Genomic DNA, 22,299 nt, shown 5'->3' on the forward strand with positions numbered 1-22,299 from the left:
GTGGTACTCTCTCTCTCTCTCTATATACACTTAGATGTCTGCGGGCATGTCTAATTATCGCTACTCCATACCTGTGCTGTCACTCAGTCTGTCTCGGTACTCTCGACGGTTAGATGTAATCTCATCCTGAGAACAAAAAACGAGATAATAAATGAATAACAATGACTAATGAGTTTCTATTGTTTCACTCTCTATGTAGGAAACAACAGCCTGACAGTTCCATTCAATAACAGCAAGTTTCTTAAGGTGGCCATACACGTGGCGATCCGACGATGTTTCGTACGACCATCGGTCGCACGAAACATCGTAAGATCCGCCACACACCATTCAGGACTGAATCGGCAGGTAAGGAGGTAGAAACAATAGGATTTCTACCTCCTTCTGCCGATTCAGCTCTGAAGGGAGAATTTTGGTCAGGCGCCTTCTATGGCGCCCGATCAAAATTTTCAAACTTGTCCGATCGGCGAGTCGTCCGATATCGGCAGCTTCCTGCGATATCGGTCGACTCGCCGACATGCCATACACGCACCGATTATCGTACGAAACGAGGTTTCGTACGATAATATCGGTGCGTGTATGGCCACCTTTAATGTTCTCCATAGAAAACTGCTTTCCTTCCCTGGAAATATTAAGAGGTGAATATTTTTAAATCCACCCCCCCCCCACCTGCTGCACAGGTTGACGGGATCTAGCAAAACTAAAGGAGGGGTAATGAGTGGTAACACAAGGTTTAAATAATAAGATAATGATGATTAGATTATGATTGGCGCTTCTTTAATAACAAACATTTGCCATGGGAGACTTGCCCTGGATTAATAGGGACTGTAGACGTGTAGCCTTACCTTGGAGCCTTGTTCAGGGAAGAAAACCTGCCCTTTTGCAGACATTGGTGTAGATATTGAAGACCGGGGAGAGGACATATCACTTTGCTTTAAGGAAAAAAAAAAAGTAACATGATTACATACCTTCACATACATATGCTATAAATGAGATTGTTTCTGATGTGCACCCTAATCTGTTATTGGGTGGTGGGTTGCAAGTGTGCCAGTCTGAGTGCAGGACTGTGGGTTAATACCATGTCAGTATCCGTAGTGGGGGTCATTGCTGTGCTCTGAATGTCCATGGCAGCTGTTGCTGTACTGGGACTGGTTATTTAGTGCTTGTGCTGTGCCCAGGGTAGTTATGTTGGGTGTCTGGTTTGGGCAGATGGCTGTACACTAAAAACAAATATGCGTAGAAATGCCATATTTTATATGGTGAACTTATTGCACCAGCCTAAAGCTTCAGCATCAGTAATGATCCAGGCCTTCACAGTTGTGCACAGGAGCTTGGATTCTGTTAGGAGTGTCAGTGGCACTGGACATGCTCAGTGGGCTCTGGGCAAGCTACGCTTAGGGGTTGATGCAAATACAGAAAAGGAAGATTGTTTGTCATAGAAGCTGATGCTACAGGGTTGGTTATTATAGTCTAGTGCGAAACTGCACTGGTTTCTGAGCTGCCATGTAATTACCTATGTATGTATGTATTTATAGAGCACCACAATTATATGTAGTGCTTTACAAGGCGAGAACACAAACTGGGGCATAGATATATAAAGTTATACAGTAACAACACATAAATCAATGCTTAAGAGCTTATCACTTTCAGTACACACTTGGAATGAGGTCCCTGTCCCAAAGAGCTTACAATCTATATTGTGACTTTTATACATACTGTATATATTATGTGGGTCCCTATGCTACTGGGGAATTTTCAGAGGCACAGATCTTCACTGCTAAAGGGTTACGGCCCCCTTGGGCTGGTACACAAAATATAATGGGCAGCATTTCTAGCCTACTCCTTTGTCAAGCTTTAGTTCTTCTTTAAGTTACGAAATCTAGACCAGGTATTAGAAAACCTAACCATTGGGGGTCATTTATTAACACTTGGCAAATTTGCCCATGGGCAGTAACTCATGGCAACCAATCACATTGTTGTATTAATTTTTCTACCTGCAGCTGAAAAATTCCAATCGCTTATTGGTTGTTATGGGTTACTGCCTATGGGCAAATTTGCCCAGTGTTTATAAATGAGCCCCAACTGACACATTGCAAGGGTCCGGTCTTAGGGGCAGATTTATCAAAATGAGATTAGAGCTTAATACATAAAACCCACCCAAATTTTATTCATTCCTATGGCATTTTTAGAAGTGTATTTATCAAATGGTGAACTCTAATTTTTGCCCATTGATAAATATGCTTCTAAAAATCCCATAGGAATAAATAGAACTTTGGGTAAGTTTTTATGTGTTAACCTCTAAACTCAAATCTTGATAAATCTGCCCATTAGAGTAAACTGCCCCAATTCTATCAACATGTAGCTCTCTATATTGTATTGCACTACACAGCCACAGGAAAGCAGAGGCTTCAGATGTGAGCAAAAGCTTGGGCTCAAATCAACGGTTTCTAATTCACCGTTTGGCTCATTTTATTCACATCAAGAAAGAAGTGTCAGGATGATTATATACGGACGCTGCGGAAATGCACAGAATTCATTCCGTACTTAGCCACTCACTTGCCCGACTGTAAATCGCCCTATTTCCATGCAGCCCATGTACACTACAAACGGAGTATTTCAGTAGGCCTTTCTACACAGCATACAGTGTATCATGTGAACTCATGTCAGCCCTAAAACCCTTTTAAACTCTGCTGCCCCAATAAAAAAGGATCAATAAAGGCAGAAAATGGACTTCCTATTACATGCACTGAGCTGCGTGGGAGCTTTTATTGCCCACCTGCTTACTCGGCCTGTAAAAGACTTGCACTAAATCACTGCCTCTTTATTATCCTCCTTATCATCCTACATACACTGACACATATGCACATTGCTCACACTAGGGGAAAATTCCATGTATACAGTAGATATATATATATATATATAGTGAATGATGTGCCCCCATTGTAAAGGATGTTATAAGTCACCAAGGAGTTTCATGGCCATATAAAAGCAGGAGGCTGAAGGCTGAGCACTTTTATATAGGTCATAAAACTCAGAGGTGACTTCCAATATCCTTATATTTTACAACTGGGGGTGCATTTATTGATTATAACACACACGTTTCAGTGAGTCATGTTTTTGTCTTCCCCTTTTTTGCTAATGTGACAGTAATTGCATCACTAAGCACCGTTATAACTGATGACATCACTAGATACCATTTATATATATATTATATCATTTACTGGCTATTCATGGCTCTTGTGTATTCTCCATGGAGGAGCACTCCCTATCTAATGTAGTATCTTGCCTGGATGAAGAAAGAGGGCCAGCACTCCATATTTTGTGAATAGTGATAATCTTTTTATTTTATCATTGTTCTGAAAATTCCAACTGGAATATAATTAATATAATTAATAATTGACTGAGCACCCAAGATTGGAGAGTGGTCTGAGTGTGGACTTCACCTTGAACATATATATATATATAAGTCCACATGGCCGAAAGTTGCTACAATGTAGCTGCCCCTGTGCACGGTATACCAAATAGATACCAAATCAAACACAACCAGCACCAAGGGTCTTGTGGTTCAAACAAATATTAGTGTATTATAATTGCATGAACAACCGACGTTTCGGTCCCTTTTATATATATATATATATATATATATATATATACACACACAGAGAACAATAAACTCAGCACTCACAGGACTTGTTGATTCTATACAATAAAGGATTTTTTTACATTTCTGCCAAAGTCCTGTGAGTGCTGAGTTTATTGTTCTCTGTATTTCACAACACACCACCCGGTACCCAGCCAATAACTATATTTTTTCAGTGAGTGCTCTCCCTATATTATGGTATATATATATATTATGATTTATATATTATGGTATATTTATATATATATATATATATAAGTTTGAAGTGGTCGGCACTCACGATAAATTGAAACATAGATGCCTGGGTGCAGTCCTCATAAGTGTAGATACAAGTATGGAAATGGACCGCTTCACGTAAGTCCTGTGTGGAGCGGTCCATTTCCATACTTGTATATATATATATATAGACAGCCAGTTGGTGCACAGTACTGTCTTTTCTCTGCCTCCTGACGAAAGTCCCTGTGGGGGACTGAAACGTTGAGGTTTGTAATGTTCCTTTTTCATAATTTGTAATAAAATTTATCTTTTTTCAAATATTTAAAATCCTGTGAGTGCTGACACTTTTTTGCCTTATTATATATATATATATATATATATATATATATATATATATATATAATACACAAGAGCCTGCTTAGTGCTCTAATTTGACTCACTGAAACTTGTGTATTACAATAAATGATGTACCCCCTGATGTAACTGTATGGGCCACCTATTCTGAACAGCAAACTAGGGATGCTATGTGTGTTCAGCCAAACTATACTGACTAATGTCCAATGGGGAGGCCACTAATGTTCTGTTGGCTCATCGTCACCCTGTTTGGTATGAGTAGGCATTGAGAACTGCTTTCTAATCAAAGGAGAAACAGACATTCTTCTGTGTAGTCATAGCATTTATAGGAAGAATAATGAAATAATGGTTACACATATAACATTCACATGCACAACCCCCATGTAATAAGGCCAACACAGATGCTATGTGAGTAGATCATTCCAAGCCTGAGTTTATGAGGAACACAAATACTGGATAAATGATTATTTACCTGTAAAGGTGTGATAGGAGGAGGTGGAGCTTTGCGCTTTTTGGGAGTCCCACTTCTCTCTGTACTTAATTTAGTGACTTGATCATGCTGGAATTTTTACGGGCCAAAGAGAGGGAGGTTGTTAGTTGGGTTAGTCGAACAAGATCATATCTAAACAGTTCTACTGATCCAACAGATGGACAGAGTTACAGATACTGCATAGCTAGGGTACAAAGTCATGCTGAGGCTGCTGGGTAATCCCAGTTATCAGTAGGAAGACCAGGCAGCAATATATTATGATACGTACAAGAGGGCATGCAGATATCTAAATCACATTCTACACAGGAGATGGGTGTTATATTGGCTCAGTCATAACAGGATACAGTATGGAAAACTTGTCATTAATAAGAAATTCTAAAGCCACATTATTAACAGTAACAAGTGAGTATAAATATCAATATGGTTACCTGGATAGGCTTGGTGGGAGACACCATTCCTGTGGAGAGATAAAACCATTGACAGTCACTTAAAGAACGCAATGGTTGGCAACTTACTGGTCAACAGGGCTTCTCTGACTGCCTGCCATACCCATATCTGACCGAAAAATAGGCAGGTTAGGAAAAAAACAGTGGCTCTTGAACTCTTTTCAAAACCAGTGTTCATCGGTTGCAGAGCAATTCAGTTGTTGGCCTGTGGCCCAATAATCAGCCCCATTCGGCCCAGAGCAAGGGTGTCCAAGAATTGGCTCATTTTACAACCTTGCCATACAAGTGGATCTTCCCATAGATGCCCAGTTTAAGTCATTTGACTTGAGGCCATAGCACTACTCTGACGCATGTCGGAATCTCTACACACTCTAGGGTAGAAATCATAATCTTTGTGGCCATCTTTATTTGCAAACTATGTGGCAGTGGGACCTAAACAAGTAACACTGTTAGTGGGCCAGATGCCTGTGCCAACGTTGCCTTTCTGGCTCTACAGTGGAACCCATTTTGGAAGCTGTGATTAAAGAGAAGCTTTGGAGTCACGCCAGCAGTTGACTAAAGACAAATACAGCACCTGGTGGCCTTTTCAGGTTCACATTAAGAACATGGATGAGCTTTTAATTGCCACTGTCATTTATCCACACGGAGATAATAAGCGCCAATTAGTGTAAGTAAGAAGCATGTCACTGGGTAATGGGCTTGGCAGAACATACCAGGCTCTTGGCTCATCCTCGATAGAAGCAGATTGATGATCTGTGAATTCCCTGACAGTTTGGAGAAATGAAGAGCGTCGTGCCCCAAGGCATCCGACAGCCTGAGATCAGCCCCATTGCGCACTAACATATCCACCATGTTGAAGTTGCTAGATTCGCAAGCCAACATCAAAGGTGTCCTGATAATAAACAGAAAGAGAAGACACATTAGTATCGGAGCTATGAATGTTCTTCGAGCATTAACCTCTCATATGGTGGACGTTAAGGGATCACGGCTCTACTTGCCCATTACTCTCCCCTAGTAATAGAGCGTTTTTTCCAGAGCTGCCTCTTATCTCTTGAGATAAAATCCTGTCTTTATGAAAGCTTAAAGTACCAAAGAAGATTAAAGAGGATTTGTGGTGCATTCCAGGCTGTTCCCGGTAAATGCTTTCCCCCAGTGCTGCAGATAAAAGGATCCTGACCACATGGACGAGAGAGTAATCTGTAATCAGTTCTGTCTCATTTCAAGTGCAGCCTGGGCTGTGGGATGTACATTTATAGAGGTGCTATTTCTACTGACTATTTGCTCCATCCCTGGGGAAATTCTAATGTTCTTATTGGCTACACACTGACTAAAAGAGTCTAACATAGGCAAGTGCTGCCCCACTGTAGGCCTGCAGATTGGATATGGCCCTCCAGAAAATTGTTATTGCCCCCAGACTGCTCAAGATCTCCACTAACCTTTTCACTATAATCAGACCCTTGATGTATTACAGTCAGATATTCTGTGAGTTGGCCATAACCAAGAATGGCACATAAAGAGTTTCTTTTTGCTCTATATTTACTCTGATCTTCACACAAAACCCTATTTTTGGTCAATGAAAGCCCCCTGGCCCCCTGCAGCAAGATCTTTAGGGGGCTCAGCGCTTGTTCCACTGTATTGTAGTAATGCCATTGCAGCAAAACACAGACATGGGGGAGTGTCCACAGTGCAAATTAGCATTACCAGTGCTGGCCTATTCTGGAATTTTTTGATAATAACTGACCTAAGGAAAATGGTATGTACCTTTGCACCCATAATAATATATGTATATATATTTAATACTTAATGTTAAAAAGTAATTTTTATACATGAATGCCCTCTTAACTTTAGATTTAGTTAAACTGACCAGAGAAATGACAGCTGACCCTTCTCTGCTCACTAACTTAATTTTCCTCTTTTCACAAAATTAATTTTCTGCCAGCTGTGTCTTGCTGGCCAAGGAGGCACACTGTTGTTTCAAATTCATTATATTAGCAGTATAGAAATGCTAATATAATGTCTTGATAACTACAAACTAATAATATGCCATTGATGATTCTTTTTATAGATGCTGCAGATGTAGGGCTGGGGTGGGGGTGACATCACGGGGGCACGGGGAAGAGATGGGGCTGTTACATCACGGGGTGAGGAAGAGGTGGGGCAGTGGCTGTGACACGGGCATTGCTGATTGGTCAACTGCCGTGTCAATCTCAGGGTATCCTGCCTGGTTTTTGGGTTGGGAGGATGCTGGGGGGGAGCCAGATTATGCTGGGGGGAGCCGGAGGAAGCAGAAGGACGCTGGTGGGGAGCTGGAGGACGTTGTGGGGGGGGGGAAGCTGGAGGATGCTGGGGGGGAGCGGGAGGAAGCAGTAGGGGAGCAGGAAGCACTGGGGAGCGGGCAATAGTATGAGGACACTGGGGGAGGACCACCAATGTTTTAGGGGGGCCCTGGCTACCAATGTCTGTGTGTCCCTTGTACTAATAGGAGGGGTCACTAGGGGAGGGGCCATTGGTGGCATGGGAGGAGGGGGGGCCCAGAAAATTTTGTTGTGAGGGGATTTCTGATGGCGGCCCTGACCGGGCTCTCTGGGTCAAAACTGGACAGGTGGCAACCCTATGCAAATGCAATTACAGTTACTAGACACAGTTTTAAGCCTCAGTGACTGCTAGAAGCCTCAGTGACTGCTAGAAGCCTCAGTGACTGCTAGAAGCCTCAGTGACTGCTAGAAGCCTCAGTGACTGCTAGAAGCCTCAGTGACTGCTAGAAGCCTCAGTGACTGCTAGAAGCCTTAGACATTTATTCTGTCTATATATGTGTATATATATATAAAGGACATTTTACACACTATCATATTATATGCTTTGTTTCTAGTAAAATAAAGCCCTGTCTGGGAGGGAACCAAGGAAGTATATTCTACCTTCACAGCTGTCGCAAAGCCAGGGAGCTGCTTGCAGCCGTCACCCCTCTGCAGTCCGTAACCATTTTTTACAAGTGAAATAAAACCCACATTTACAGAATCAAATATATCAGGTTACAGCCAAAGCAAACAGAATTCCTATTAGTGGAACCTAAAAATACTTTGCATTTCAATAAATCTGCAGCCCAGGAGATAACATGAAATTTACTGCTTCAATATGGCAGCTCGTCTGTGTTTAAGCAGAGAACATGAATCAGCGCCCATGTGTTGACAAGTAAATAGATTATTGGAGACCTGCATTCTCAGGGGGATACATTTAGCAGCCTAAATAGAATGTCTGGCTCTGTCTGTGTTATTCTCTCACTAAATTCCATTTCTTTTTTTTATAGTTTTGCCTCAGGAAATGGGTCCAGAGTGTTCACATATATTTTCAAAATCATTTGCTCACTGATTTTAAAAAGTGGATCTTTAGGGCAGGCATGGGACCTGTTATCCAAAAGGCTTGGGACATGGGGTTTTCCAGTTAAGGGGGGGGGGGGGGTAATTTCATATTTTGGAGCATTGTGCCTTAAGGCTACTAAAACATTTAAATATAACAAAAAAAAACCCTGCCATCAGTATGGTAGCTTGTGTAGCCTATTGGAGAACTGCACTTCCCCAGCCCAGAGTGACCTACAGAAGCTGCTCTGTCGCCAGACTAGATGTTTGTGATGTATCCCATACCTGAATAGGCAGGCACTCCGGGATTTCAATAGAAGGAATGGCAGAAGTTCACAAAAAGTGAAGTAAAATCACAGTATATTTATTAAACTAACACATGATACAGCAAGCCTTACGCGAGGTACGAAATGCGTAAGGCTTGCTGTATCATGTGTTAGTTTAATAAATATACTGTGATTTTACTTCACTTTTTGTGAACTTCTGCCATTCCTTCTATTGAAATCCCGGAGTGCCTGCCTATTGATGTTTGTGATGTATCCATGATGGCTCCCTCTAGCTGAAGGTCTGGGGCATGAGCACCTGGGCCCAATTATACTACGGGTGAGATCCGATGTAAAACTTTTTTCTTCTTATGAGCATATGTATCTCTTTATTTGTACAGGTATGGGATGCCTTATCTGGAAACCCATTATCCAGAAAGCTCAGAATTACACGTGGGCCATCTCGCATACAGCCCATTGCAAGCAAATAGTTCAAATTTTTAAAAAATTATTTCCTTTTTCTCTGTAATAATAAAATAGTGCCTTGTACTTGATGGTAATTGAGCTGCATGAATCCATATTGGTGGCAAAACAATCCTATTGGGTTTATTTCATGTTTATAATGATTTTTAGCAGAATAAAGGTAAGGTGATCTAAATTACAGGTCCTAAGCATTTTGGATAATAGCTCCCATACCTGTAGTAGCCTAGGTTTCCTCCCAGCCAGTTATTTTACTGGACCAGCCCCCTAAGGCTGGGGGGCAGTATAAAGCTGGCCATACATGCACCGATATTATCATACAGAACTGAGTTTCATACAATATTCGGTGTGTGTATGGTGGATTGACAAGGCGACTGATAAAGCCTTGGATATTGGTTGTCTTGTCGATCAGATGGGATAGAAAATTTGATCGGGCACCATTGAAGGTGCCAGAGCAAAGGCAATCGTTTAGGGCTGAATCATCAGATAGGGGTAGAATGCCTATTGTTTCTACCTACATATCTGATGATTCAGCACTGAACGTTAGTGGAGGGTACGAGCGTAATTGTAACGTGTATGGCCATCTTTACAAATTAACCAGCAATGCCTCCCTGCCCAGTTTTGCACTTAACATGTCCATCTAAGTCCTGGATACTACACAAACCCCACTCAGGGTGTATGCACATCAGTTAGGAGCGTGGGGGTAGATCCTCAGCCTGCGCTTATCTGCAGGGCGAGAACCCACCACGAGTGGCACTAGCCTCAATCAGTGCAAGGAAATGGAAGTGAAGTGGTGGTTTAGGAAGGAGGCCTGTACAGGAACCTTAAGTTAAATTAAGGTGGCCATACACGGGCCGATTCTAGCTGCCGATATCAGTCCCTTAGACCGACTCGGCAGCTTATCGGCCTGTGTATGGGCACTAATGACGGCCTGCCCGACCAGGTTTAAAAATGTAGTTGGATCGGGGACCGATAACTTATACCCATCATTCTAATTCGATCGTTTGGCCCCAGGGCCAAACAACCGAATTAGCCTGAATTAACCCGATATCTCCCACCCGTAGGTGGGGATATCGGGAGTAGATCTGCTCCCTCGGTGACCTCGCCAAGCAAGCGGATCTTAATGTGTGGCCACCTTTAGGGGCTGATTTACTAACCCACGAATCCGACCCGAATTGGAAAAGTTCCGACTTGAAAACGAATATTTTGCGACTTTTTCGTATGTTTTGCGATTTTTTCGGATTCTGTACGAATTTTTCGGATCCAATACGATTTTTGCGTAAAAACGCGAGTTTTTCGTATCCATTACGAAAGTTGCGTAAAAAGTTGCGCATTTTGCGTAGCGTTAAAACTTACGCGAAAAGTTGCGCATTTTTCGCGTAAGTTTTAACGCTACGCAAAATGCGCAACTTTTTACGCAATTTTCGTAATGGATAGGAAAACTCGCGTTTTTACGCAAAAATCGTATTGGATCCGAAAAATTCGTAAAGAATCCGAAAAAATCGCAAAACATACGAAAAAATCGCAAAGTACCGATCATTACGAAAAAAACGCAATCGGACTCCATTCGACCCGTTCGTGGGTAAGTAAATCAGCCCCTTAGTGTGGTAAGTTCTCCTTGAACATACATCACATTTTCCAGTGCTAATCACATTTACTTATGATGAACAGTACATTTGAAAAAAAACAACTTCTTATTTTGATGAGAATGTCCCTTTAAAAGGCAAAATATGTGTTTTCTGTATTATAAACAATAACCCGAAATGTTATAGCAATATCAGCCTCCCATTTGTGAGAATTAACAGTGACACTCATTGGATCTGTGCTGTCAGTACTGTATCTGCCCAGAGATATATTTTCCTCTGTATATATTTTCCACGCAGGTATTTTTTTTAATAAAGATGAATATGAAAATATTTTTCTAATCTCTAGGAATACATTGCTCATGTTACAAGTATGCAATCGCTCCAAACTCCAGGAGCCACTAAGTTATACAAGCACCCAGACTGAGGCATCTATTCAGAACCCCAGCGCATATAAATATATACATAGTATCCTGCCCAATCTGATTGCTCAAATGAGAAGGGAGGCAAACAGAATTCTTATTCCATGACACAATGGGAATCTGTAAGCACTGCACTGCAATTATCTCAGGCTTATCAGTAGGTGGGTGAAAATCTATTGAAATAAAGGAGATAATAAACACGGGTAATATTATTATGTAACCTGAAGCAACAGGTGCTCTGACTCAGTTTGAGCAATTATTTGCTATTTATTTTAAAGGGTAAAGGTGCAAGATTTGCTGCATGCAATGATTATTTTTAGTTGTGGGGGCGTTAGTTTTTTTTTTAAATTTAAATTAGGCTTATGGCAGGAGTGTTTATCTCTCTCATAAAGATCCACTCAAGTTGGCCTGACTGGAAATGGTTGGCACACAGTCCCATGATAAGACTTAAGGTTACCATACCTGTTGTGGTTCGCTCATTTGGGTGATATCATGTGAGTGTAATCGTTTGGCCCTAGGGATCAAATTAAAGCCGCAGGAATACGCAGAGGACCAAGGAGCCAATGCAGTCCCTGATCCGACGGAAAATCAAACCTTCCTGATCAAAAACTGGCCAATTGTAGGCCACATGTTGGTCGGGTAGTTGTGCCAGGGGTGCCCATACACGGGCAGATAAGTTGCTCAATTGGTCTGAAGAACCATAATCGGCAGCTGAAATCTGCCCGTGTATAACCACCTTTACATCACTCAAGAAGATTAGTAGCTGCCACTTATGATAGATGTAGGCAGCTTTTCTATGATGGAATAATGGTGGCCTGTGTGCCATTGCCCTAACTAATTCTAAGCAACTTTTCATTTGGTCTTCATTATTTATTTTTATAGTTTTTTAATTATTTGCCTTCTTCTAACAGCTTTCAAATGGGGGTCACTGACCCCTGAGCCAAAAAACTATTGCTCGGTGAAGCTACAGTTTTGTTATTGTTTATAAATCATTTTTCTATTCAGGCCCTCTCCTATTCATATACTAGTCTAACTGGAGAGCTGCTAAACAAACAGTGAAATAACTAAAAAACTACAGATAATAAAAAATGAAGATCAATTGCAAATAGTTTCAGAATATTACTCTCTACATCAGTGGTTCCCAACCTTTTTTGCACCACGGACCGATTTCAAGAAAGACAATTTTTCCAAGGACCGGGGTTGGAGGTACAACTTGTGCATAGTATATATTATTACATACATAATGTAAATGTAATTATTACATTTTATATTATGCACTTTTTTTATTGTTATTAATATTATTACACTATAAAATATAATACAGCTCACCATAATACAAAATCAGTGGGAGACCTGAGCTTGTTTTCCTGCAACTAGATGCGTCCAGGTTCAGCACAGGCGGCCCAGTTCAGCACAGCCTGCGGCCCGGCACAGGTCCACGGCCCAGTGGTTGGGGAACCCTGCTCTACATCACACTAAAAGTTAACTTTAACAGTCTATGTAAAATTAACCGGGAGAAATATGCCATGTACTTCTTGCATGTTGTACCTTCGTACAACTGACAACTTTTCCTGCATACATAAGGACACCCAAACAGCAAATAGAACTAACAAAGGTCAAATCTAAAAGTATGAGCCATGTTGTAGGTGGCTCTGTACAATTAACCAATACAAAACCCTATACAATATATAGAATGTTTACCTTCCATTGGCATCTTTAACGTTAATGTCCGCCCTGTGGTCCAAGAGATACTTGCACACTTCTATGTGGCCATGTAAAACTGCCACTAAAAGTGGGGTGTTTCCCTCCTGTTATAAAAGACACAAATAACGATCATTAAGGTTTAAATGGAAAATATAAAAGTTCTTATGATGACGTTGCTTCCAGAAACGGAGTATGTTCCAACTGAGAATTCTAGAAAAGTCCTACACCACTTCAGAACCCACACTGGTCCACTGATAGCATTTAATGCCTCTCTCAGTTTGGCTATTGGGTAATGATGTTCAGCAATGCCTAGAGAAGTATAATGTGCAAGTCACTTTAAGCTTAAGATCCCAGCTAAATCGGGTTGAGAGAAATAACTCCCATTAGGCATACGCTGTTCATCTCGGTACATGGAAGCTCAGTGGTGTCACGTAGCCTTCACTGAAATGAAATATAGTGTTCTGGAAAATAAAATAGGAGCAGTGACTACAATGGTAAGAATATACCTGCAGATTAGTGTTGATGACAGTATTTTGCAATGGTTCTAAACATAGCAACATGGAGGAGGGTGTAATGGGTAATAATATATTTTGCTCTATTTTGAGTGTCAGTCAAGACAGAAAGCAGGTTTTGCCCCAAATAAGGATTTTATTTAGCCGAGGTACAAGAGACACATAGAGGTGAGCGGGCCCCAACTGGAATTCAAAACTGGTCCTGGCATTTCATGCACACAGAGGCCCAAACTGCCCCACCAGCCCAATAAAGTGACTGTCTATGGCACCTTACAGGTAGAAGTGTAAGAAATACAGAGAGGCCTGGGGATATTTATGTAGTTTTATTTACTATTTATGTAACATTGGCATGAAGCCACTGATGAGAAATGCTCATTTTGGTCACTGCCTGTGTCTGTCTGCTGTAGGCTGATCATTTCCCATACTAAGGAAGCACTGACAGGGGGGCTGAGACATTCAGACTGTTTTACCCTTGTGAGGTGTTCAAAGTGCCCTGTGTGCCATTTGCCTTGAGAATGCATACATTTATTTTATTGTGGGCTTCAGAATTCTTCAGAAGTTGGACTCAGGACTTTCTTTGCTGACCAGAATCTGGCCGGGCACCTGTCAGTTCATATTAAATCAATTCATATCAATACAGACCTACAAACACACGGCCAAAACATTTTTATGGGGCATTGTTAGCAAAATGTGAACTCAAGTCTCATACCTGTAAAAATACAACCCTAAATACCCTACAAGTGAACAGAGCGCTGTGGAGTTTCTATTTCACAGACTATGGTGAACTCTATTTTCAACCTAGTATTTGGATTTAAAAGTCAAAATAGCTTTGTTTTGGGGGAGGCTTGCCATGCACTCATGCACTGGGGCCAGTCACAAGCATTTTGATTTCCATATAACCAGTTGGATTTCATTTTACACTGGAAAGCGAGTTTCCATTTAAAAGCTGCAATGCACGGGAATCACCCATTCCTGGCAATGGCGTCAGAATCAGACGGAGTGAGATTTTCAGGACGAAAAACTAAGTAGAAGGTCAAACTCAAAAGGTGTAGGAGGACTAAAGGGTTAATGATATGCAAGATAATAACTGGCTGAGACTGCGGAGTGTTTCACGGGACACATGGAAGCCTGAAATTCCACTGTATGTTCTTGTGACCTTGTGCTTTATCTACTTGCACCTCAGTGCCAGCAGGGATGGGGGTAGAGGAGGGAGGCTTGGGCTCGCTATACCTGCATGGTATAAATATAGGAGTGCCAATGGTTTTATTATGATCCTATCAAACAGCATTGTCCTTAGTGGAAGAAGAACCTGGAACCAAATGCCCTGTATTAATGTTATTAACCCACACATGCTAGGGATTTATAGTTTAACAACAGAAAGAGCTGTAGGTCCGGCCACTGTTATGTAAGGACTATGGTTTGATCACCAAGAGACCATGCTGCAGGAATGAGCTGCTCTATGGGGTCCCACAAGGACAGGGGCTCCTGCCTGCAGCCCCAATAAAGACATCTCAGACCCTACATGGAAAGCAAACACCAAATATATATATTTGCAACCTCTTCTCTTTCTTCTGCAAATGTGCCCTCCCTTATCTATATTATCCCTAGCCTCTGACCATCTGGGGGGGGGGGGGGCTGGATGAAAGTATTTAGGATGTGGAGAGAAAAATGTTAAGTGGGGGCGTTTAATCTGACAGCAAAGAGTTCCCATATGCCCCTTACACAGAGCAGCTAGGAATTTCACTCTGCAAATATTCTGTTTTTGTTTCGGTTTGAAGAATTAGGGGAAGAAAATAATTGGTTTTGGCCGTGTCTCATTTCAGGAAAGGTTGGGCCAGCTAGCCTTCCTAACCACACAGTGGGACACAGGATGTATTCTGGGCTGGGCCAAATGAATCACTTACTGAGTATGGCCACAAAGAGGCCTGCCTTTGGCAGAGTTGGCATCCACGGGCTAAGCTGACTTGGAGTTCTCCAATATTTTTATAAATTAGGGCTGTCTGCTTATAGAACATAGGCCGTTGGCTGCCAGGATGTGCAGACAGCTGCATTAAAAAAGCTTGGACATTCCAATATAATGTGTTAGAACTACCATCTTGCCCTACTGCCACCATCTTAACTTACTACTAATATTCTTTTTTCCATGGAAAGAATTTATCTTCTTGGAACATATCACCAATGAGAGAGTGCAGTGGCAAAGGTTGCTGGGAACTGTAGTTCACAAAGGCTAGTAGAGTTTGGCATTCTTGATACTTACTGCCCTTTTTTTGCTTCACTAGGCATCAACTTGTTATTCCAATGGGTGCCTAGCAACTAGGTTTTGAGGAAAGGGGCCCCATGTGGGAAAGCCTTTGCTAATGATGCATCCATATAAGCATTTGAAGAGAGGATGCTCGCCCTGTGCTAATGAGTGTAAACAGCTACTTTTTAAACTTGCACATGATAATACAATAGAAGTCTACAATGAGCTTGGTTATGCTCAGAAAATGCAGGCAGGTATCAGTGAAGGGCACTTTATATACATATGGTGAGTTATTAGTATATGCCCTAGTTGATGTGGAAAAATAGCTTCATTAGGGGACCAAAATAGGGGCATCTGCTCTACGTCTCACAGATACAAAAGAGGTTAATCTTGACCCCTGGGGGGCAAATGTGGCCTTTTTTGCACTTTTCACACTGCATGGGGTTTTGTAAATGACCCCTAAAGTGAGCAACAGCGGCCTGAAAGGCCAAGATGGCAGCAGAAGGCCAAGACAGTAATATTGTCTATCAATGCTGTTAAACCCAGGGCCTTATTTGTTTTGAAGGTCCCTCCCAGCACCCACAGAAAGCCCTCTACGGACAAACCTGACGCTAAAGAGGTTGCAGAACCAGCTCATAGATAATACATAATCATAGCATTTACATCTAAGAGTACTTCCATTAAATCAGAGCTCTTCAATACACACTCAATGAGGAGGGAAAGGTACCCAGTTAAACCCGAGCGTACCACCTGTCTGGCCCCCAATACACCACAGAGTGGTTGTGTCCTCAGGGGGTTGGGCCTGAAATGCCCCATATTCCACTGGGAAAAGCTAGGAGATATCCCGACCTATTAACACTAGGTATGACTAGCAACATCACATTTGAAAGCTGTTTTGCACATCTGGCAAAATCTGGATAATCTGGATGCTGTGTCATGTTCCCATAAAGGACAAGTCAACCCCACACACAAAAATGTAATCAGTGAACTGCCTCTTTGAAATCTCCATCTTACTGTATACCTGCCACTTTGTTTTTCAAAGGGTAATAGTAAGGCTGCAGCATCCCCATAATCACTTAGGATTTCTTCATCTCCTCTAACTCCCTCCCTCAGGAAATTACTTTGGCTGTTGGCTACTGAGCATGCTCAGTTCTTCTCAACTCAGGTTACCAAACACACCCTCCAGTCCAGCAGCCAATGAAGAGATGGCATTGCTTTGGTTCCCATAAAACCCTGCTGGAGAAACATGTTCCTTACCTCCTCTTGTGAGCTCAGCTTAACCATTACAGTGCTCAATCAAAGCAGGACTATTTAAGTTCTGCCTGTGTAAGCCTGCATTCGTGATTGCATGGACTTTACTGATCACTGATGTGTCAGGGAAAATGGCCGTAGGGTGAAAGCAGTTATTTTTTTTAGGAAAATGTGATGGTGGTGGCAAATTGAGGGGATATATACAATACAAATGGTGTATTTCAATGGCTTCTCTGCAGTTGGTCAATTTTAAAAACAAAACCTGGGGCACAAATATCTTATAACACTAAGTAATATAGGAATACTGCCTGGAAAATAGGGGCAGTTGGGCACTTTGTAATAAAAAAAAAAAAAAAAAGTAAGCCACAAGTCTGGATCAGCTGCTAATCTTTAATACACAAGCCCTGGAGCTTACGTGCTTCTTTCCTATACGCAGGGCTGAATTCTAGGATCATCACGAAATAAATACCCCTATTATTCCAACTGTATGCTGCAGATGATAGCTTTTTATATAATTGCTCCACTTGCCAGGCACTTTGCTCTCACAGTTTCCAACAAAAAAGTCCTTTGACATAACATTTCATGAAAAATGTATGAATAAAAAAAAGAAAGGGGTAATTGTACAATCAGTATTTCCTGAATCCTATCATTTATTTTCCTGCAATTGTAATAAGCGGATTTGCCGGAAACCCATGACTATTACTGTGGCTTTGAAAAGTCCCAAATTGCACTCAATGATTCCTGCGAGGCAAAAGAAAGAATGGCAAAACCTACGAAGTGGCAGCGGAAACTGCACTGGAAATAACAGGGTTTCATTCTGTATCAGCTGTAGGTGATTTCCCATTGATCTCTAGTAGTTATTGATTGTGCTAAGGACCTGCAAATGGGCAGAGCGGGACCCACTGACCCAAGTTCTGGCCCTAAGTCCCAAGTGTTTTGTTTTATTTTTATTTTTTATTTAGATACATAAAGAAAAAACTCACCTGATCTTTAATATTTGTTGGACATTTCTGATCACAGAGAATTTGCACAGATGCAACACAGCCATTTGCAGCTAAAATAAAATACATGTTTAATTAGCACATATTATAGAAGATCATCAGTCCTAGTGATTAAACTGTACCCCCTACTGTAAATGATAAGGATATTAGCCGTCACTGAGGGGTTCTGTGCCCATATAAAGGCAAAAGGCTGCAGGCTGAGTTATACAGGGAACTCTGAGTATCACTCATGTATTATAAGGGATAATGTACCCCCTACTGTAAATGATAAGGATATTAGAAGTCACTGAGGGGTTCTGACCATATAAAGGCAAAAGGCTGCAGGCTGAGTTATACAGGGAACTCTGAGTATCACTCATGTATTATAAGGGATAATGTACCCCCTACTGTAAATGATAAGGATATTAGCCGTCACTGAGGGGTTCTGTGCCCATATAAAGGCAAAAGGCTGCAGGCTGAGTTATACAGGGAACTCTGAGTATCACTCATGTATTATAAGGGATAATGTACCCCCTACTGTAAATGATAAGGATATTAGCAGTCACTGAGGGGTTCTGTGCCCATATAAAGGCACAAGGCTGCAGGCTGAGTTATACAGGGAACTCTGAGTATCGCTCATGTATTATAAGGGATAATGTACCCCCTACTGTAAATGATAAGGATATTAGAAGTCACTGAGGGGTTCTGACCATATAAAGGCAAAAGGCTGCAGGCTGAGTTATACAGGGAACTCTGAGTATCACTCATGTATTATAAGGGATAATGCACCCCCTACTGTAAATTATAAGGATATTAGATATCATATCACCATATAAAGGCACAAGGCTGAGTTAATCCATGATGATGGCAAAACGATCTTATTATATTTGAACAATAGGTCTGTACATTACATAACATTATTTGTGAATTATAATACCCATACATAAAAAAAGACTAAAATAAAGGGCAACTTACCTGCATAGTGCATGGGAGATTTTCCTATGTTGTCTGTGGAATCAACTGGGCATTTAGACTGTGGGTTGTACAAAGACAAAGTTAGCATTACGTTGTCTTTTAAAGGTTTAAAAAAATCAAACACATGTGTGGGCAAATAAAGAATATACCATATAATTTCCAAATTAGTTTTTGTATGGATAACATCTCTTACTCTTAATGCCTGGTGAGCAGGCAATGGGTTAAACATTCCCGAGGGCCTATGGCCACAAAGAGTTCTGTAAGTGACCTTCACATTGCCATTTCCTGCTCGGTGCAAACACGTGTGGAATGCTCATTTTTAGCAGGGTCGGCCCTAAGTGCATCATTTCTAATCAATTTCCACTTAATCTGTGTTGGCAAAGGCGAACCAATGGCGCTGCGCTCAGATTCACACAAGCACGACTCGCGGAACAATGCAACAGCTGTTAGAAAGGACAAGAAGAAAGGATGAGCCGGGGCCCCCGGCCTCATATGGCCAAAAATGGAAAAGGACCCTCTTCCAGACAGGTTTAATAAGAATAAAGAGGGTAAATGCAGATCTTTGCCCTGATATAAAATATATTTATAACTGAACATGTTCATCCAGGTGATACATATTTTGTCTGTGTAATGTCACTTCCTACTGCTGTAAAGAAGAGATTAAATGAATATATTTTTTTAATGTAATAATCATTTTCTCTTGGCACACATAAGCTTAATTCCCTGTGATGCTTGATATAGGTTAGAATTTTGAGTATACAGATATGGGACCTGTTATCCAGAATGCTCGGGACCTGGGATTTTCCGGATAAGGGAATTCGTAATTCAGATCTCCTACCTTAAGTCTGCTAATAAAATTATTTAAACATTAATTAAACCCAATAGGATTGTTTTGGCTTAAATAAGGATTAATTATATCTTAGTTGGGATCAAGTACAGGTACTGTTTTATTATTACAGAGAAAAGGGAATCATTTAACCATTAAATAAACCCAATAGGGCTGTTCTGCCCCCAATAAGGGGTAATTATATCTTAGTTGGGATCAAGTACAGGTACTGTTTTATTATTACAGAGAAAAGGGAATCATTTAACCATTAAATAAACCCAATAGGGCTGTTCTGCCCCCAATAAGGGGTAATTATATCTTAGTTGGGATCAAGTACAGGTACTGTTTTATTATTACAGAGAAAAGGGAATCATTTAACCACTAAATAAACCCAATAGGACTGTTCTGCCCCCAATAAGGGGTAATTATATCTTAGTTGGGATCAAGTACAGGTACTGTTTTATTATTACAGAGAAAAGGGAATCATTTAACCATTAAATAAACCCAATAGGGCTGTTCTGCCCCCAATGAGGGGTAATTATATCTTAGTTGGGATCAAGTACAGGTACTGTTTTATTATTACAGAGAAAAGGGAATCATTTAACCATTAAATAAACCCAATAGGGCTGTTCTGCATCCAATAAGGGGTAATTATATCTTAGTTGGGATCAAGTACAAGGTACTATTTTATTATTAAAGAGAGAAATTAAATCATGTTTAAAAATGTGAATTATTTAATTACAATGGAGTCTATGGGAGATGGCCTGTCCTTAATTCAGAACTTTCTGGATAATGGGTTTTCGGGATAAGGGGTCCGATACCTGTACTGTATTTGGTTAGATATGATGCAAATTAAAGGCCCTGCTAGAGACACTTCTTGTTTTGCTCCTACAGAATCACACTGCTCCCTATGAGTCTGAGATTCCACAGGGGATATTGAAGTGAAAGCGATAATGCATAAAACCTTGTTCTTTTTTTCCAGATTTAATGATATACATCCTGTAATTGTATCCCTAAAAGGAGAGGTTTCCAGATTGTGGGGCTGCTCCCTGTGGGGTGGGGGGGGGCTATAAAAACAGATAGGGTGTGTGAGATCTGCGGTTAATGCTTATATGCTGTCTTGGATCATTCTGGAAGATTAGATTGAAGTAAGATAGCAGTAAACATATTTTCTCTCTAGATATAATTGGATCTGCTGTAGGATACATGGGATTTATAGGATGTGAAGATGTTAACCTATGCCTCTTGGGATGTGGTGTTCCCATTTGGCCCAAGGGTAGTATGGGAAGTTCTTGTTCCCTAGTCTAAAAGGGGGAGGGAGTGTATTGATCGTTCTCTTTGGTCTCTACCTGCAGCCAGGAGTGAATATGTGGGATGGCCTAAGGTCTACATTGGAAAAAGCACCTTATTTCTCCATTATTTACCCAGCACCTTTAAAATAATGGGTGTGATGGACGGCTTGTGTGACCCAAACGCCCATCTATTGGTGAGTTGTTACACACACCTGTTATGGAAAGTCTCAAGCATTAAATGGTAAAAATATCCAATAATAAAAATATCCCAATAATACAAAATTATGTATTAAAACATTTGATGTATCTAGGGACACTGTCAGAAACCAAGACCAACACTTTTAGTGAACTTATATAAGAAGAAGTTGACAAAATGCTCCTTGACAAGGAGCTGCTTGGAACCCCATAAGCTTTTGGGGACTCCTCAGGATACTGCAGCTTTGCACCCCCTGTACCTACTACTGCTGAGCACTCACCTACAAGCAACTGTGTAATAAGGGCTCAGGGTCTCTTACCTGGAGAAGTCTTTTAATGCATTCTATGTGGTTATTTCTCACTGCCAGATGTAACGCACTGTGCCCTAATGGATAAGGATAATGGATAAGGAAGGATACAGCGGTCAAACAATAACACAGAATGGGGAAAGGTTTGAACATAAAACTCAGTACAGTGGTGCCATGTAATAACAACATTAAACAGTCTCCCATTTACCTGCTATATCCTGTGCCGAGACATCAATTCCTTGAGTCAGCATCACCCTTAGACACTCCACATTTCCCTTAGCGGCAGCTAGGTGGAAGCTGAGGAAACAAAAATACTGTCCATAATCTGATATTCTACAAAGTGCATTTGTGAGTAAACACTAGGGGCGCTGTTTCCTTATTAGAGAACATAATCTATACCAGTGATCCGCAACCAGTGGCTCGAGGGCAACATGTTGCTCCCCAACCCCTTGGGTGTTGCTCTCAGTGCCCCCAAACCAGGGAGTTATATTTGAATTCCTGACTTGGGGGCAAGTTTTGGTTGAATAAAAACAAGATTTCCTACCAAATAAAGCCCCCTGTAAGCTGATAGTGTACATAGAGGCCCCTAATAGCCAATCACAGCCCTTATTTGGCTCCTCCATGAACTTTTATGGTGCTTGTGTTGCTTTCCAAGTCTTTTTACATTTGACTGTGGCTCATGAGTAAGAAAGGTTGGGGATCCCTGATCTATACTCATGCCGTCATAACATGGCCCTCGTTATGTATAATATTATAATACACATAAATTA

At 41.1% G+C, this 22,299-nt stretch overlaps 1 protein-coding gene across 1 annotated transcript in view; it reads right to left on the reverse strand.

Annotated features, from left to right (window-relative positions):
• Window positions 1–22,299, reverse strand: part of rai14 (retinoic acid induced 14) — a gene marked incomplete at its 5' end in the record, with an annotated part of 66,775 nt that overhangs the window by 6,856 nt on the left and 37,620 nt on the right. Inside the window, 10 exon segments of the mRNA NM_001113028.1 lie at window positions 72–126; window positions 843–929; window positions 4,680–4,766; window positions 5,126–5,154; window positions 5,857–6,035; window positions 12,946–13,052; window positions 17,937–18,007; window positions 18,909–18,966; window positions 21,542–21,606; window positions 21,738–21,826. Of these exon segments, the coding sequence (NP_001106499.1) occupies window positions 72–126; window positions 843–929; window positions 4,680–4,766; window positions 5,126–5,154; window positions 5,857–6,035; window positions 12,946–13,052; window positions 17,937–18,007; window positions 18,909–18,966; window positions 21,542–21,606; window positions 21,738–21,826 (827 nt within the window).

Source organism: Xenopus tropicalis, chromosome 1 (genome assembly GCF_000004195.4).
Source record: "Xenopus tropicalis strain Nigerian chromosome 1, UCB_Xtro_10.0, whole genome shotgun sequence".
In the NCBI taxonomy this organism is placed as follows: Eukaryota; Metazoa; Chordata; class Amphibia; order Anura; family Pipidae; genus Xenopus; species Xenopus tropicalis.